At 41.1% G+C, this 17,708-nt stretch overlaps 1 protein-coding gene across 10 annotated transcripts in view; it reads left to right on the plus strand.

The window, feature by feature from the left end:
• Positions 1-13,781, plus strand: part of ST6GAL2 (ST6 beta-galactoside alpha-2,6-sialyltransferase 2) — a 72,799-nt gene extending 59,018 nt beyond the window's left edge. For 9 of the 10 annotated variants that reach the window (XM_023618465.2, XM_023618466.2, XM_023618464.2 and 6 more), the window contains exon 6: positions 8,823-13,781. In XM_023618465.2, the coding sequence (XP_023474233.2) occupies positions 8,823-9,094 (272 nt within the window). In that variant the 3' untranslated portion in view covers positions 9,095-13,781. Of the gene's footprint in view, positions 1-2,002; positions 2,147-8,822 lie in introns of all 10 variants that reach the window. The other variant, XR_011426227.1, reaches the window with a different exon arrangement.
• The last annotated feature ends 3,927 nt before the right edge of the window (positions 13,782-17,708 follow it).

Here is a 17,708-nt window from a genome sequence, read left to right on the forward strand (position 1 = left end):
TGAGCGTTCTTTAGTTAGAGTGGGCCCAGAGATGCTTCTGTGTCAGCGTTGTCATCGATCACGATGCCTGAGAGGACTGGGCTGTGCCTTTTCCTGGGTTCTGTGGGATCTATCAGTTCCTATAGAGAAGTTTTCTTTTGGTCAAGATGTCCTAGTAAAATCAGATTTTGACACAAACACTTAGTTTGCAACTAAATAAATTTTTGTTTTATCTGCAGATAATAGCACTGCTTTTTCTGGTTACAGAGAAAGAGCAGTAAGTTGTAGGATTTGAGGAACACGTTGACCTAGCATTGAAAAAAGCAAATATTAAGAGCTTCTTCACTGAAACTCATCTTATTATTGGAAAAACATTTCAGAAGTTTGAAATTCACATACATAAAGAATTTATCAAAGCTAATAATTTATTATGCTTTCTTTATAGTAAAACTGAATTGGACAACATAGGTGCACAATTATAATATTGACGATATAAATACATTTTAATATTAAATAAATTAAACTATACTTTCATTTCAAGCTTACTTTAATATGAATAAGATGCTTATTAAACTTTTAATATCTATGATGTATACTGAAGTTAGTCCTCTCAGATTCCTAAATGAATATCTTTAAACCATTTTCTACCTTTTTAATGTTAAATCCCTGTTATTACCAGACAACTTTACCAAACAAAATACTTGAAAAATCATTATTAAACAGAAGAATATTTACTGCAGTTAAACCTGAAACCTAATCTGAAGTTGCACATTGATTACTAATAACTGTTTTTCAAAACATTATAACTGTGCAAATATATTTTGACTTTCGGTAACAAGGTCATTATGTGGAAATCAGTGAAAACTTGACTAACTTTTAAAGAAATCTCATTTTATTAACATATGTAAGTCTCAGGAGATTTAGAGGTATTATTTATCCTGACATAGATATTGGCCCAAAGCTTTCACCAAACCTTAAGGAAAAAGAGTGTCTTTCTTTACAACATTTTTTTTTGAAGAATCTCCTTTGTTGGCCTTATAAAAAGGGAAAATAGCATTATAACTAAATATTTAAACAATTTTTAAAACACTAAATAACCCCCCATCCCCTAGTACTGCCATCCTAATTTTGTTTCACTCTCTGCTCTTCCAAATCTTGACCACATCTAGGCTTACTTATTCTTAATGTTGTTATAATGAGCGAGCCTCCTTCAGTGCATGGCACCACACATCAGGTGCATAATAAATGTTTGCTTATGACTGAGTGGATGAAAAAATGAGTGGGAATTTGTGCTTTATGTCACCTTATAGACTCTCACCTTTGAATTTGCTGGTCTCACATGTAGCAGGATGCCCATCTCCTCCTGTATCACTTTGCATGTTCACTTTGGTTAAGAGCTTGGTCTCTGCGGAGACCAGAATCAAATCTTGGCTCCACCAGTCAACTGAATATGTGACCTTGAGCAAGTTACTTCATGTCTCCAAACATCAATTCTTTCAACTAGAAAACGAAGATATTGATGGTATCCTTGTCTTTGAATTCTCATGTGCCCAACTTAAAAGCTAATATTTACTATTTACTATTCTTGTGATGTACCTCATCTAAAACTTTATGCTAGGTCAATTAAGACGATGTTCCCAAATATAAAAAGACCATTCTTTCATTAAGATACATAATCAAGGTGAAAATAGGGTTTTGTTTTCTTTGATATCACAGACACCATATCATTACATCAAATAGGTATATCGTAATTTATGCCTGTCTTTAGTTGTTGAATATTCAGTTTGTTTCAAATTATTTGATACTATCAATGTTATTGATAATTCACTACATGTCCTCATACTGTAGTTTATTCTATACGTGACTGTGTAGACTTTTCTTTCCTTTCAACCGTTTGCTTAGAATAAGTTCCCGAGAGTATTAGTGCTGAGCAAAGGGTGTGATGTTTTGATGATTGTTGGTAAGTGTTGATATACAGCGTTTTCTTTGAATCTCTAACCAGAGTCCATATTTGTCCTTACAGTTCACAGAAAGAGGCACACTAGTAGATACATTGGAAATGTATTACATGTACCATCCTCTTCTCCAGAGAAGCAATAAAGAGATTCTTACTCCTCTTGGACCGCACATGTATTTTTAAAATTAAAAGGAAGTCACATGGATCAAGGTAATTTACATGATCCATAAGGACTTGTTTGTTTGGAACAACCTTTTTGTCTCATTAGGTTCCGTACCCTCAGCCCACTGGGGAGCTGCTTGTTCACGTTTGAGGAGTGTTTCTCTCTTTCATTCCTAGTTGGGTACTAGAGATTTAGCTTGTAATTTGGTGCTGTGCAGTCATTTTGACTGTACCATAGCCTTACTGAGGATAAGGAATAATTTACTTGGAATCCCAGTTTCCATTTTGCTCTCATAAAGACAGATATTCTTATAGAAGGTCAGCGAGCTGACCTGGGATCATAAAGCATGTCGGGATTGGTCTCCACCGACGTGCAGCAGGAGACATGAGACACCACCCATGGCTCAGGCTGAGCACCGGCGGGCAGACAGGCTTGGTAACACGGGTTCTGACCAGCAGCCCAGAGATGGGACTTGCTTATAATCTACAGTTAACAATATTTTTGTTGTAGAATCCAGCAACACCTCCCCCAACTTAAAAAAGTTAGAATAACTTAACATAAAGGTTTTTTTTTAAATAAAAATAAGGCAGCCACTACTGATTATAGAGTAAGTAATATTTCTGGAATTCAGATACAAACACTATAATTTCAAGCTATTTAATGTATGCGCAAGAATAATATGCTTGAAAACAAGTCATAACTTCCTTTGTTTTCTATTTTATATTGCATTCGGGGGGTCTTATTTTCCAATATATGATCCGTGATTAAGACAAAATAATAACACAATAGGAAATAATAAGCCACTTAACATCAACATTTACAATTGTGTAAAGTGTATCACAATTATATTGATTAGGTGCAACCTTTTGTATTTCGCTATAAATAATGAATCCTGACTGTGTGTTCCCATCAAATAACGCAGTATAAATGAGCTAAAAATTGGCCTTCAAATTTTATTCTTGCATTATATGCTCTTGTGTAATATGGTGGATGCTGCTTAAATTTTTATTGTTATTTATTACATCAAATTTAGATTTCCAAAGCATCTTTTAATATTTATAAAATATTACACATATGTTCTGGAAATCTCACTTAAAAAGTCACTTTTGCTCTTTAAATAATCTTAAGGTACAGTTCTCATAATTTCCATTGTATGATAAATTTGTAGAGAAACCACGAAACAGCTGCTAGATTTCCATTAGGCTGGTCTTTTCCATGCTTAGCCTTCCCCTCACCATTCATTCACAAATGTGCCTTTCAGCTGACAGTTCTCAGAAATTCTTCATTCACCTCACACATGAACTGTGTCCAGGCGTTCACGGGAATTGATGGAAGCCAGTATTTTTCCTGTCAGTTGCGTACTGTTCTGTTTATATCCATAGCTTATTTGCCACATGTTGAAAGGATGTGTTCATCAGGGAGAAAATTCTATTATTCATAATAATTTTGGATGTTACTTTAAGGATTTTTCCAGGTGAAAAGCAAGATAATTTTAATGTAATCACAATTAAGGTAAAGTTTAAATGATTAAACTCTACCAGACTCTGGAAACACCTCAAATACATCTATATATGCAAAGTAGAGTTTATAGGGGAAAGCTCATTCATTTAGAATTTGTGATAATCTGAACACAGGTTGAAGTTTGCTTTTTATCCAAATTTTGGAGCAAGTAAGTGTTCAGACTCCTTATTATGCTGAGTCATGTAATGTGACATTTTATTAAGACCAATTGAAATGCTTTTTAATTGGTTTGATAATTATATTGCGTTATACAATATTTAAAAACATACAGCTTGTCAGATGAATTCCTCTTGAGTCATAATTGCCTGGAAAACATTTGCACTTTTTTTCTTCAAATGAATCCCTAGTATGGACTCATTTATAAAACTGGCCAAAGAAACTTGACATTAATTGAATTATGTTTAAAGATTTTTAAAAAACTGACCACATGCCCATTCGATTGGCTTAGAGAAATGCATTAAAAAGTGTCTACACATTGATTTGTCTATCCAAAGTCCAGCTCCACGGTGAGAACGGTAAAATTTTGTTAGTGATGAAAGCAGTTACTTTTTGGTTGTCTATAAACAAACTTATTTAACATAAAAGTTCCTTAAGTGACTTTTAAAAGATTCTTTACTGAATAGCTTTGTATTCTAGCTTTTTAAGGTAATCCTGAGCAGTCCTAAGAAAGGAAATGAAAAAAATAATAACATTTTTAGCATAACCAGATGTGAATTCCTCATGTGGGTCTGGCATGGGGAAATGATTACGAAGTAACATGATACTGTGGAATTATACATATATGGTGTCTGTGCAGAAGAGATTCAACATGGCAGGCCTGACTGCTGGCAAGGTTGGCCCTTGGCTGACATCTGGGAACTTGGATCGCAGAGGGTTCCCACCTCACTAACTGATCAGAATGGTTCGCTGTGTCTCATCTGCTCTGTGCAAGCAGTGTGGTTGGTGCTGAGCACCGATTTCCTTCTGGAAGTCTGGAATTTTGGTGTGTGCCAGGCAGATTCTGCCTACATGACCAGCTTTCAATAAAAACCTTGAGCACTGTCTCTAAAAAGCTTCCCTGATTGGCAACATTTCACATGTGTTGCTAGGGGGAGTAAGCAAATCCTGTGTGACTCCTCTGGGAGGGTTCTCTGGAACTTCGTCCCGAGGAGGCCCTTTCCCTTTTGTTGGTTTTTGACTTGTATCCTGTAGCCGTAATACATCATAGCCAGGTGCGCTGGGTCCTGTTCGTCCTCCTAGTGATTCGTCAAACCTGAGGATGGGTTAGGGAATCTGCACGTGGTACCTTGCTGCTGGTGATTCAGAGGACGTCGGAGAGCCTGGTGGTGTTGGTCTTACCTCATTTGTGGATAACAGGGCTCAGCATCACAGCGTTTCAGGAGAGAAGCTGGTGGTGGTGCGTAAATATTTTTCTCGTACAATATTTAAGACACTTTCTTCGAGTTGACCTAAGAATTGTAGGTTATGGGCTTGCCACCAGTTTTTAAAGGTTAGTTCTTTAATTTGCTTTTTTTTTTCCTTCAAGAAACTTTCTCTAACTCCTCAGTAGTTAGCGCTGCACCCAGTTTAATAACTGTTGAATTTAATCAAAAAGAGGCCTCCAGTAGTCCTTGAAGGCTCTGGATGTCCCAACCCTGCCTCCCTGCAGTATCTGCCCCCATACCCTTTGTTACTAAACACACCCACTCTCATCAGTGCCTGAGCTGTGTTGTCATTCCAGCAGTGATGTCTACCCAGTTCCTTTTGGAAAACGTGAAGAAATTTCCTCTTCGGGATTTTGTGTGTTGCTAAGTACTGTTAACTCTAGGAAAACTGTTGTGTAGATTTAACCACATTTAACAATAAAGATTTTCAGTATTTATCATATGACGGAATCTGAATCTAAACTCAAATTTATGTATTATTACACATAAATTATAAATTCTAATAAACTATAGGCCTTAATAAACTAAAAAGCAGAGATGCATATGCCAAATGAATTGACCATGCTGTCTGAAAAAAGTTTAAAATAGTAATAAATATTCTCCACTTTTGGTACCATAGACCTTTCCCACCTTTCACATGTACCCAGTGAGTTGTAAATTAATTTTTCCCCTCCCTTTGAAGGTGCTGCCATACCAATTCCAGTATCAGTACTGCAACTGCCTGCCATTTAAACACTTAGAGCAGATTCTACTATTCCTTAAATTTTTGGATGCTCTAAGCCAAGGCTCATAGTTACAGGAAGCCACCAGTTCATATGAGAGTATGAAATGAGGTGGGAATCCATTGTTGCTGAATGTGTATTGGATAGGCAAAAGTTGGGAGGAATTAATAGAGATAACTCAAAATAAGAACCACACTTTCTTAACCTCTGTTGGCCTTCAGTTTGGACTGTCTTACTGACAGGTTTGTGTATTGCTGAAGCTCCAGAAGTTATTTTAAGATATAAAGTATTTATATATGAAAATGCTAAAATGTACTATTGTAGTGAAACTATAACTTTTTGTCTAGTCTTATGACAAAAATCAGTACTCTATATTTAGCAAATACGTGATTTAAAATGTAATAATTAACTAGCAGCAAGAGTAAAAATTATCTCTTGGGAACTTTCTAGAAAAAAATAATCAGATTCAAGGATCTAGTAGCTCTTGGAGCCCAAGACAATAGCAAGGACCTCTAGGGAGACAGCCCAAGGTTCTCCCTACTTGGGTGTGGGGGCTTCACCTCCAGATTAGCTGTCCAGCTCAGGAGACAGCCTGGGGATCCCCTCCAGCAGAGTTGTTCAAAGGATATGTGTGTTGGACCAGCATGGGCAGCAGGCCAGCAGAGGTCCAGGAACATTCGTTATTGGTCTACAACAAGATCACTGTAGAATTGAAAGTATTTAGAAACTTTTCTAGCAATTTGACGTAGCATGGCATCCAAATATGTGATCATTTTTCTAGTAATTCATCGTTACTGTATTTCACACAAGTATTGGTCTGTGATGGATCAGAATTTTTTTAAATGGCCTTCACCACAGAAGTTTAGGATTGTTGATAAATTCCATTTCCAGGACCCCAGTGTAAACCAGTGGAACCCAGATCTCTGGTAATGGGGACAGGTCTCAGGAATCAGCCTTGTAACAAACTGCCCAGGCCTTTGGTTTTCATGCTGAAATTTGAGAATTGCTTTTAGGAGGGCCAGCAACATGACTAACATATTTCTTAAGTATAACATTCACTTTTGAAAGCCATCCGCTTTCAGAACCAGAGTTGTAAAGGTGACAACTCATACACAGTTGACCGCAGTCCCCACGGGTGAAGTTGTGTTGTTGTGTCACAGTACAGCCCAGGTAGCAGAGACCTGAGGTTTCCGAGTACACTTCCACTGCTGGTTTGTAAGATGCCTTTGTGCAAAAGTTGCTCTCGAATCCTCTTCACTGCCATCTGCAGGAAAACTGTTGCAATAAATATGCGAATGGGTGACGTCCAGGATGTGGAGGATGTCTAGGGTCCTTTGCTGTGGTTTCTCGTGCACAGCTGGCACAGCCAGGTGCCGTGCCCAGGGCAGGGAGAGCAGCCACTGCTGGGGCCACATGCAAGAGCTTGTTCCACAGCCCCTGGTTGGCAAATGCTGAAGCCATCCTCAGCTCCACGGCCACAGGCCCTGTGACACTCGAAAGAGAGAACACACACATCAGAGGGGCTCCTGTTTGTTTGAGGTTTAAAGTGACTGGGAATACAAGGAGAATTTACTCCTCCCTGGGCACGTAGCTTTCGTAGTCATCGTGTCAGTTCCTTATAGATGATTTTATGAGGAAGAAGAGAAGTGTTTATGCAGCAGTAATTGCTTATCAGAGGAGGGAGCCTTCTCTGTTGCCTGTGCTCATGCTTAGGTGCTGGGGCCAGCCCCCTTGGGGACTTCAGGAAGAAGGCCCTGGGCCTGGGTTGTTGTCTCTTGGCTCCACCTGAATCACTGTCACTTTCAGCCAGCCCAAAGAAGGGACCCCAGCTGGGCGGTAGCTTCATCCGTGGAAGAGGAGGATGAAATTGGTAGAACTGGGAGGAAAAGCAGAGGAACTGACCAGTAACTTGAAGTTTTGACAGTACTCTTGAGAACAACTTTACTTCATAGAATTTAAGCTGAATAATCTCCTTCTTTTTGTTAGGAAGCTGTTTTACTCTCAACCACAACGATGCATCCTGGCTCTCAAGTCACATCTTTAAAGTCTTCTAGACAGGATGCCACTGTGGTTTCTGGACTAGCACCCCTGCCTGTCTCCCTTCCACCCTGGTCAACCAGGCAGCCCCTCTGCCGTGAGGCCTCCCCTTCCCTGGGCAGCCTCTCTGGATCCCTTCTCTTTTCTCTCCCAGTGTCCCTTATGCAGGACTTTCTCTAGGTGTGGGGATTTTCATGATGCAAACAGGGTTGATTAATTAGAAATATGATCGTCCTCCGCAGATAGATATTGCCTATAACAGGAATTAACTGTGTGACATTGTGTTTTTTCATAACAAAGAATATCCCTTTTGTAAAAAGAATAAGCATATAATTTTTTGAAGTTTAAAGGATGTTAACAAAAGTATTGGTGGTTCTAGGACAAGAAAGCCCTTTAGCCTAGATCAAGAACTAGATTTGCTCAATGATGATGAGGTTTTATAGCTGTCTGTTTGAAACATTAAAAAAAAAAAGAAATTAAAGCAAGTTTAATATTGATAGTTCCAGTGATGAGAATAATTTTGTTAATATGAATCTTAAACTCTGTGTCCCCAGCTCCATCTCTTTCCATTCGAACAACTGTTTTATAATCAAGCAGCTATTTTATAATAAGTTTTTTATAGCATGTGTTTCTTTGGAACATAACACTTCTGCTATCGCAAATCAAATGGGACCTGTGTGTAGGATGTAATATGTGATATTCTAACTTGGGGATGCGAATGTGTCACTGATTGTTTTCTCCTTAAGTTCAGTAATTTTGTCTTTTCCTCTCTTGGTCCCGGGCCCACAGTAATCAACGGAACAAGTGAATATTAATAGTATTACATCTTATTATGCCCCCAGACCCTGTGAACCATACACAGGCCACTTAATGGAAATGACAGCACTGCCACATTAAAGGCAATGAGGGAGTGCAGAGCAGGTGTCTCTTGGACAGTCATTCCCCCACCACCACTCCTCCAAAACATGATCCCTTCTGCTGGGAGGTGTTCATCACTTCTGATTTTCTCTCTGTTGCAGGAATCCTCCTCATGATGTCCATGTGCAGCGAGGTGCATGTCTATGAATATATCCCTTCTGTCCGGCAGACGGAGCTCTGCCACTACCATGAGCTGTACTATGACGCGGCCTGCACACTCGGCGCCTACCACCCGCTGCTCTACGAGAAGCTCCTGGTGCAGCGCCTGAACACAGGTGCCCAGGGGGACCTGCGCCGCAAGGGCAAGGTGGTCCTGCCGGGGCTCCAGGCCGTGCGCTGCCCGGCGCCCAGCTCCGCCGCTCCACACTCTTGAAAAGGGACTCTTGGGAATCAATGTGCAATAAGGTACTACTGTTGTACTCTAAGTCACAAAAGAATACTTGAAGATAGGTTTTAGGCAGTGTAGTCTTGCGTCTTTAAACTGTAATGTAGTGGTGGTCACGAGAATTCTCTTTCTAAGCCATTGAGTATTTATTACTGCTTTGGATATAGAAATGGAATTAAAAGGAAAAAAAAGCTCAAGAAAGATGCAAAAAAAAAAAAGATATCTAGAAAAAAAGCAAATGGGTAGTATACCTCCAAAAATGTTAAGCTTTTCTTAGGCCCTGGGCACCACTGACCAGGGTTGGTTTCAGCTACAGATTTCAGTGATACACCTGGTCCTATGAAATGGGCTGTACCGGGAAACACCCACCTTGGGCTACAGTGTCTGTAGTCTCTAGTGTGCTAGTGTGCTTGTACATGTGTTCATCATTAAAGATCTAGCGTTCGTGCGAACGTCTGAATTATCACTCAGATGTGTATATTTTAATGGCAGAAATCCTCAGCACATGCTACGAGGTGCACGTTTCCAAACCGCTGCATCCCCTCTCTGCTGCCCAGTGCCCATGGAATGCTGTGCTCTTCGTGTGTCAGGACCATAGAGCATCCGTCCTAAAGTCCAGGGCAAAGCCAGCCCCAGAATAGCATCATCGAGGAGACTCTTTGTTACCTGCAGTGTCCCCTACTCCACTAGGAGTGTCACCTAGACAGAGAGGAATGTCACTGGCCAGGAAAGGCAGCTGCGCGGGGCCCAGGGTGGCCGTGGACACCAGCTCCAGCTTTCTCACCTTGCACCTCTCACCTGCCAGGCTCCTCAGCTCCTTTCATAGTTACACCCACTGACATTAGGACATCCTGTGGGGGCTCCTCCCACTCTGGAAGGAAGGATGGCGGAGCAGTCCCCCTGTGCTTCTGGGGATGCACACCCATCTCCTTTATACACATTTCTTATAGATTAACGTCAGCTTTGAGAGCCCAGCAGCAATGTACTAAATTTTCACTAATTCTTCCTACAGACAGACATTTAGGGATCCCATCCTTGTTTTCACAGATATGTTTATATAAACATAACAACATAAAAGCAACAAAACAAAGCCATGTAAGTAAATAAAATTGTGTGACAGCATTGCTCTTTAACAACAAGTAAAATACATGTATGCTTCAGAGGAAAGGAAGATAGAGGGAAATTGTCATCCCAATGTGTTAGCTATATTCAGTTTTGTTTTTTTTAAACCTCAACTTTTTGTCACTGATACATTGAAAAACATTTTTTTTGCTGTGAAAGTAGTGAAACAGAAACTTTCTAGAATACCGTAATTAAACGTGCTGTTTCAGTATGTCACCAGAACGCGTCTCAGTGCTGCGGTTACGTCTTCCTGCAGTGACAGTAGCAGCTTAATTAAACATGTTCTCCCGTGCAAGTATGGGAATGTCAGGAGAGTTTAGTGGAAAAGTTTTGTTGTCCCAGGATTGGTGTTTTCCTGAGCACTCTCGAGGCCACTTTCTTGAGAAGAAGGGTTTACAGAAACAGACAGCTTCGTTTGGTCGGTCCCCTGCACAGAAATCAGAGTGGGTAGCAGACCTCTCCTCTCCTGACTTACTGTGATAGTGAAGCAGGAGTAATTGAAGTTTTAATCCCAGCAGTATCCACTAGAAGCCCAATGGAGAGCTTTGTTTCTAGATCTGTGAGAAAGGATGGATAATTCTGTCTCACACATTAGCTCATTTCTGAGCAGACATGGTCAAGCTGCTTTTCTTTCTGATTTCCTGGAAGAGCTTCGTCTTCCTGAAGGCGTATGGAGGGAGTTGGGAGTCTGGCGAAGTCGCTGGAGAGGTGGCTCTGTCGTGGTGAGCGGTCCTCCCGCAGCCCTGTTTCTCCCTGGGCCTTCCAGGCTCTGCCTGCAGGTGCCCAAGACATTGACATTCCTTTGACAGTGTCCCTAGTGGATTTCCTTCCTGACATCCTTATTATCCAGAACGACCTCCTTTGGTGACATGAGAACTTGGTTAGAGGAAAATTTATTGGGTCAGTGTAAATATTCAAGTTCAAAAGCCTGAGAAAACACTTCAAAGATTTTTAAATAGCATTTTGTTGTAACACATGTACGTTTTAAAAGCACTTTCTGTCTTCAGAAAGACTGAAGAACATAAAGGAGATTTAATTAAAATTTTTGAATTTATTATGGCCTTAAAGACTCTTGGGAATCAGGGTCTTAAGTATTCAGAAAATGTGGTACACATATTAATATAGCGTGGGCTGGGCATTCTTCTATTTAAAAGTTTAAATTGTTTAGCCTCTCAAAAACATTAGGCAGTTAGCGTTAACATGATTCTTGCTTCTAGTATTGCCAAATTGGCCCTAAGTGGTAGTATGTTGCCAGGCTTTGACCAAGTCCTTACATGCTGCATTTACACACAGCCCTCCATGGAGAAATTAACAGTAGATGGTGTCCCGCTACACTTCTCCCAGGTCCTGTCCTTCCAAAACCCTCCATCCGCTTTTGTGAAGGGACACTGATAAAATCCTTGTGCAACCAGAAGCCATTAGGTGTCCCTTTTTTCACTCTCAGGACTAACAAAGTCACATTGCTTTGTGTTTTAGGATAACTTCACTTGACCGTTTTTTGTTTTGGTTGTTATCACACAAAAACAAATGTTGATCAAGAATGACAACTCGCCTTCATCTAGAGTCTCCCTAACTCATTTCCCCAGTCCCTCCACTGGGTACAAGGGTGCGGTGTGACAGGTGTAGCATCCTCACTGTCCACATGGAACACCAGTACTGGCCTTGTGTGTCTTAGCCTCCCCACTATGCCCTTACAGGGGTGCTCATATCAAGATCTTTGTGCACAGGGCCACGAGGTGGACAGTTAAAAGTTGCATGTAAGCATCAAGCAACATGAGGGGTGTGCGTTACAAAGGGCCAAGTGAGGGGCTTTTGCACATCTTTCCTTGTCTGCCTGGACGCAGAGCTCAAGGAACCCGGTTTCAGCAATGGTACTTTCCACGCGTCTCGTGCCCTCGATCTCTCAGCCAGACACTTAATCAATCCTGGACTCTCCAGTGATCATCTGTCATTGTAGCCATAGCATCTGGACAAAGCGATGCTGAAATAATCGTTAGCATTTTCAAAATTAGGAAATAAAAGCAACTGTTTAAAGCTACCACGGGGTAACTCTGTTGTACGTTTACGAGCCAGTTCATTCTGGTGGAGCAGATTAATACCTTGTGCTGTTGGCCGACTCTTCGGGCAGGAACACTTACAACCACTGAATTCCTAAGGTCCTGTTTGGCTGCATTAAGTGAGATCAGTCTCACGTGAGTAATACTATGTGATATAAGAATTCTGTGTACACAAATGACATGATGCGAGTTCTCTGTCCAGGTTTCTTAGAGACCAGTACAGTATGTGTTTGAGGGTGGCGGCCAGAGTGACCTAGTTTCGTTTCTGCTTGCTGTGGGAAGAGACAGAAAGGAGGTAGGGGACCATGGAGAAGTGCACGATCATATATGGGCCAGACAGTCTCTGAATGAATTCTGTCATATTGTCTGTTGCAACTTCTCCCTTTCTGATAGATTAGGACTCCTACCCAGTGGTTACACAACTGATGAAGGCAGCTATGTTTAGAAATTAATTGCTTAGGTAAAATGTGCCTGAGTTCAAACTTGTTTTTTATACTCTGGATATTTCCATTGTGAAATTATTCTGCATGTTTCTGTCACTCAGGCATTATTTACACAATTGGTAAATGAAAGATATTTCTCTGTTAATTCAAGGAAATAAATTGTAAGTTCTGATTCCTCTTTTATTAAATGAATGAAGCCTTTTAGTAAGAAAAAAGAATCTAGCATATTCCTCTACAAGCTTGGAATAATAGAATTTAAAGAATTAAAGACATTGATACAGTTCTTACTCTTGTTATAAAAAGTATGCATGTAGATATAGTTATGTAATTGTATATATACATACCTACACACATGGTTGGTTTTATATTGTCTTTTTTCATCAAACTTTATTTCTGAAATCTTTACAGTAAATTTTATTTTAATTATGCAAACACCATTTTTTTTTTTAAAAGAAGGAAGCAAATGTTGTATGTCCTGTTAAAAAAAAACGTTCAGTCTTCCCACACTCATATTCTGCACATCCTGGCTCCATTAAAAAGTATGGGAGAAGCATTTGAAAGACACTGTGAGGGTAGGACCGCTACCTAAAGGTTGTCTCCTGCTCAGAGCCTGTTTGAACTGAACTTTGATGAGAAGCTTGTCTGTAGCTCATGACTCTACAAGATTAGGGGGAGAAACATGTATTGGTTCTATGAAAAATAGTCTTTTTACTAGGTAGATTTCACACAAATTAACTGCATTGGTAGTGTTAAAACCTAACATTTGTAATACTACATGTTCTGTTTTACTCTAGATGAGTTACTTATGAAATTTTTCCAGTGGAAACCAGTGAACTTTTTTAGCAGCTTTGGGAATTTTTTTGTATGATAGTTTTTAAAATGAAATGTGTACTCTTCAAACTAATTAAGTCTTGAGGTTTTCCAGGAGTCACATTTTAAAAGTGTTTGTACACATTTTAACACTTTGATATTTTCTATTTTGGTTTTGTATATTTGTATGTATACACAGTGTACAGACTTTTTTCTTGTAAATAAAACGTTTTTTCCTTTGTCTAGAAGTTTCTGTTTTAACTTGTAGAAGTTGCACATACAAATGAGTGAGTGGCAAAATAAAGAGCCGTCCCCAGAAAAAAATGGCACACAGCCGAAGAAATCTAATTAGCGGACTGTAACAGCAGCCTGCCTTCAGCCCTGAGCTGGGCTCAGCGCCCGAGGCCGGGGTCCTTGGTCCGCGGTGTCCCTCCTCGGAGGTCGCCGCCCCGAGGGAGAATGGCCGCGCAAAGTCAAGCAAGGCCTATGTAGGCCACCGTATCCTGATGTTGACTTAGGAATCCCGCCTTTTGATTAATTTGTTTCCCAGTGTGACAAGGCTGTAAGTCTTAGAAAATATACCTAAGTCATTAGAGGAAGCCTTGAGACAGTGCAATCACCTTAACCCGCCCCAGTGTCAAATTAGCCTTGGTATCTTCATCCTCGCCATGTGAAGGGCAAATCAGTTAATTAGGCTCCTAGAGACTCCCAGTCGGCTGCGCTTTCTGGTGAGGACGCCACGGCCCCCTTGAAGGGGAGCTCAGGGTGCTGACGTGAGGACTGCGTGAGCATCCTGACTCGGTCGAGCTGAGAACGCCAGGACGCCTGCCACCTGTGTGTCGTCGTCATTTTTCTCTCCTGGCAAGATGGCTGCTTGTTTGCTGGTGATTAAAACGCAGGCCTGGCCTCGAGGGCCCTGATGGGGAAGGACCAGAGGTGGACCATCAAAGGATGCTCCTCCACACTCAGGGCAGCGCGGAGGAGCCGCCCGGGACCCTGAGGCGCATGCGCAGGAGACCCGCAGCCCGGGACCAGCAGCCCCCGGAGGGATCAGGGGAAGGAAGAGGTTATGCTGCAGGCAGCAGGCGAGGGCTGGAGGAGGAGGAGCAAGGGAAGGAGTGGGCATGAAGGACGGGGGAGGGGAGGGGAAGGGAAGGCTAGGGTGAGAGGAGTAACAAGGGCCAGGGATCTTCAACGCTGTTTGCATAGCAAAGTCATTAATTCAGAAACAAAACTGCTAAAGGCTTCTCACTGGACATAGCCCTATGCACTGAAGCGTTGTGTTCAAGAAGCCCTGGTGCCCAGAATCTGGCTGGAGGAAGGCCCTCCTGCAGAAACGTCTGCTGGCCCCTCACTGCCTGTAGACGGGCAATAAATTACGGCCCACAGCCTATTTCTGTAAATAAAGCTTTATGGGCAGCCGCCACGCTCACTTGTTTCCTGTTGTCTATGGCTGCTACAAACAAAGGCAGAGTTGAGTCGTTGCAGCAGAACCTACAGCCCACCCTGCCTAAAATATTTATTATTTGGCCCTTTAGAGAAAAGGTTCGCCGGCCCCGGATGATAAATACAGTTTACTGAGAACTATTTAGGCAATCCTTGTGGTGGATGGTGCGCGTGCGGTCCTCACAAGAACGGCTTCTAAGGTAGATAGTATATTAGCCCCAGGAAAGTTGGGGTCAGAGAGATTGGTTCATCAGCCTGCGGTCACACAGCCAGGAAATGACAGCTGGGCTTGCAGTGCTTGTCTGACTTCAGAGCCCGTGCTCGCAGCCATTGTGGTAGACTTAAGGCAGCCCAGACTCCCTGAGAGCTGCTCTCCCATTCGAACAGGCCAACCTGAAACGCTGCGTGCGCTCGCTTTGGAGGATAATCATCCTTTGAATATTTTGAGAAATTGTGCTTTGAAATTGATGGAGATTAAGAGGACCCAGGCTTTTCAAAAGTTCTCTAAATTGCCAGAACACTCAAATGTATTTGATCTACGTGTGCCAGTCAAGTACAAGTTTTATTTTGTTATTAAAAGCGGGTCTCTCTGTTGACATATCCCAGTGAAAGAGGACCTCTGACGTGGTCCAGAGCACACAGGTGTGGGGGACTAAAGTGCCAGAAACTATTCCCAGCTACCAGCCTGACTACATTGTATCATGTTGGAGAAACAAACAGGACTTCCCTTGAATCACGAGACACTAGCTGAGAAACTGACCGCAGAAGCCGAAGTAAATGAAAAATCAGTAACTTTGGAAAATACGTCTTCTGTCATTGTTGACTTCTGACACTCATAAGGATGGAGAAAAAGGATTCAAGCAGCCGAAGCCCCTCGGCTATTTGAAAGCGATGCTGGCCTGAGGGGTTTGCGGAGGGCACTTTGGAGCTGCTCAGATGCTCCTCTAGGAAAGCTTTGCGGGAGCCCAGGAGGGCCCTGAGACCTGGGGGAGGACGTTCAGAGGCCTGGCTGCCGTGCTGCACCCCAGTAGAGGAAGAGCAGAGCGGTGACTGCTGCTGCCGCACTGTGGGCACCAGAGAGGCTGACCCAGAGCTCAGGAAATATGGAGCCAGCAGGGGGCTCTGACGGCTCCCACCTCTACTACTAGCAGGTATGTGTAAGAAATAACGATTTTTTCCATAACTAAACAATTTCTATCTTGAATCCCCTTCCCAACACATGGTAAAAACTACTGTATTTCATCTAATCTAAGACATCATTAAGTATAAGGTGTGCCTTTCTGTTGTGTACCCCTGCAGAGAAAATGCTGGAATTAAACTAGTGCGAACTCAGGGCCGCACTGGTGAACACAGTAGCCATGAGCCACGTGTCGCTATTGAATATTTGAAATGTGGCTCATCAGAATGGAGTCACGAAGTGTAAAATGTGCCCTGGGTTTCTAAGACTTAGTATGAAAAGATGAATGTAAAATACCTCAATAATTTTGTAGCATTGCTGACATGTTGAAGTGATATTTTAGATATATTGGTTTAAATAAAAATATATTATTAAAATTAATTTCTGTATCTCAATGAAAATGAAAAAATTAATTTCACCTGTTCCTTTTTACGTTTTTTTTAACATGCTTACTAGAAGATTTACAATTATGTCTGTGCTCACATTATATTTCCAGTAAACAATAGTAACTTAGAACTTTTAAATTTGTTGAAAAAGCTTTTAGGTGATTTCAACATAAATTTTTATTACATATTGCCTTTGTATATATGGGAAAGCAAAATATAAGTGAAACAAGTCATTTAAGGTATTCTTAAAAGTCATATTCAGAGGCTTTCTCTTCTGAATGACTTTTTCAGTAAGTCCTTAATTTCTACCATTTTTTCCACCCAGAATTGTCCTCTGCGTCATCGAAAGTAATGGTGATACCCCACTTTTTAAAGACTGTTGTACTGTTGTCTCCAGGATTTTCTTCTAAGCTGCAATTTAAAGATATATAAATTAGACTTCATCAAATTAAAAACTTTTGTGCTTCAAAGGACACCACCAAAAAAGTGAAAATAGGAGCCACAAATGAGAGAAAATATTTGCAAATCATATGTCTGATAAAGGTCTAGTATCCAGAATATATAAAGAACTTTTGCAACTAAATAATAAAAAGCCGAGAAGCCCAATTAAATGGTAAAAGGATTTGAATAGATGATTCTACAAAGAAGATAGACAAATGGACATTAAGCCCATGAAAAAATGCTCAAGATCATTAGTTATTAGGGAAATGTAAATCAAAACCACAATGTGATACCACTTCACACCCACTAGGAGGGCAATAGTCAAAAAATAGACATGGCGAGTATTGGTGAGGATGGAGAGAAATTGGAGCTGTCATACATTGCTGGTGGGAATGTAAAATGATGTATCTACTTAGGAAAACAGTTTGGCAGTTCCTCAAAAAATTAAAGATACAGTGACCAAAAGACTCAGCAATGCGTCCTATGTGCAAACCTGTGGTAGGCAAAATAATTACCCCTAAAGATGTCTGCATCCTCATCGCTGGAACCTGTGACTGTTCTGTCACATGGTGAAGGGCATTAAGGTTGCTAGTCAGCTGACCTTAAACTAGGGAGGTTATCCTGGATGATCCAGGTGACCTTAGTGTAATCATACAGGTTCTTAAAGTAATTAGAGCAAAATATGAACCGGAGAGCTGGCAGTGTGCAAAGATCTCTGCC

This window comes from Equus caballus, chromosome 15 (genome assembly GCF_041296265.1).
Source record: "Equus caballus isolate H_3958 breed thoroughbred chromosome 15, TB-T2T, whole genome shotgun sequence".
NCBI lineage: Eukaryota > Metazoa > Chordata > Mammalia > Perissodactyla > Equidae > Equus > Equus caballus.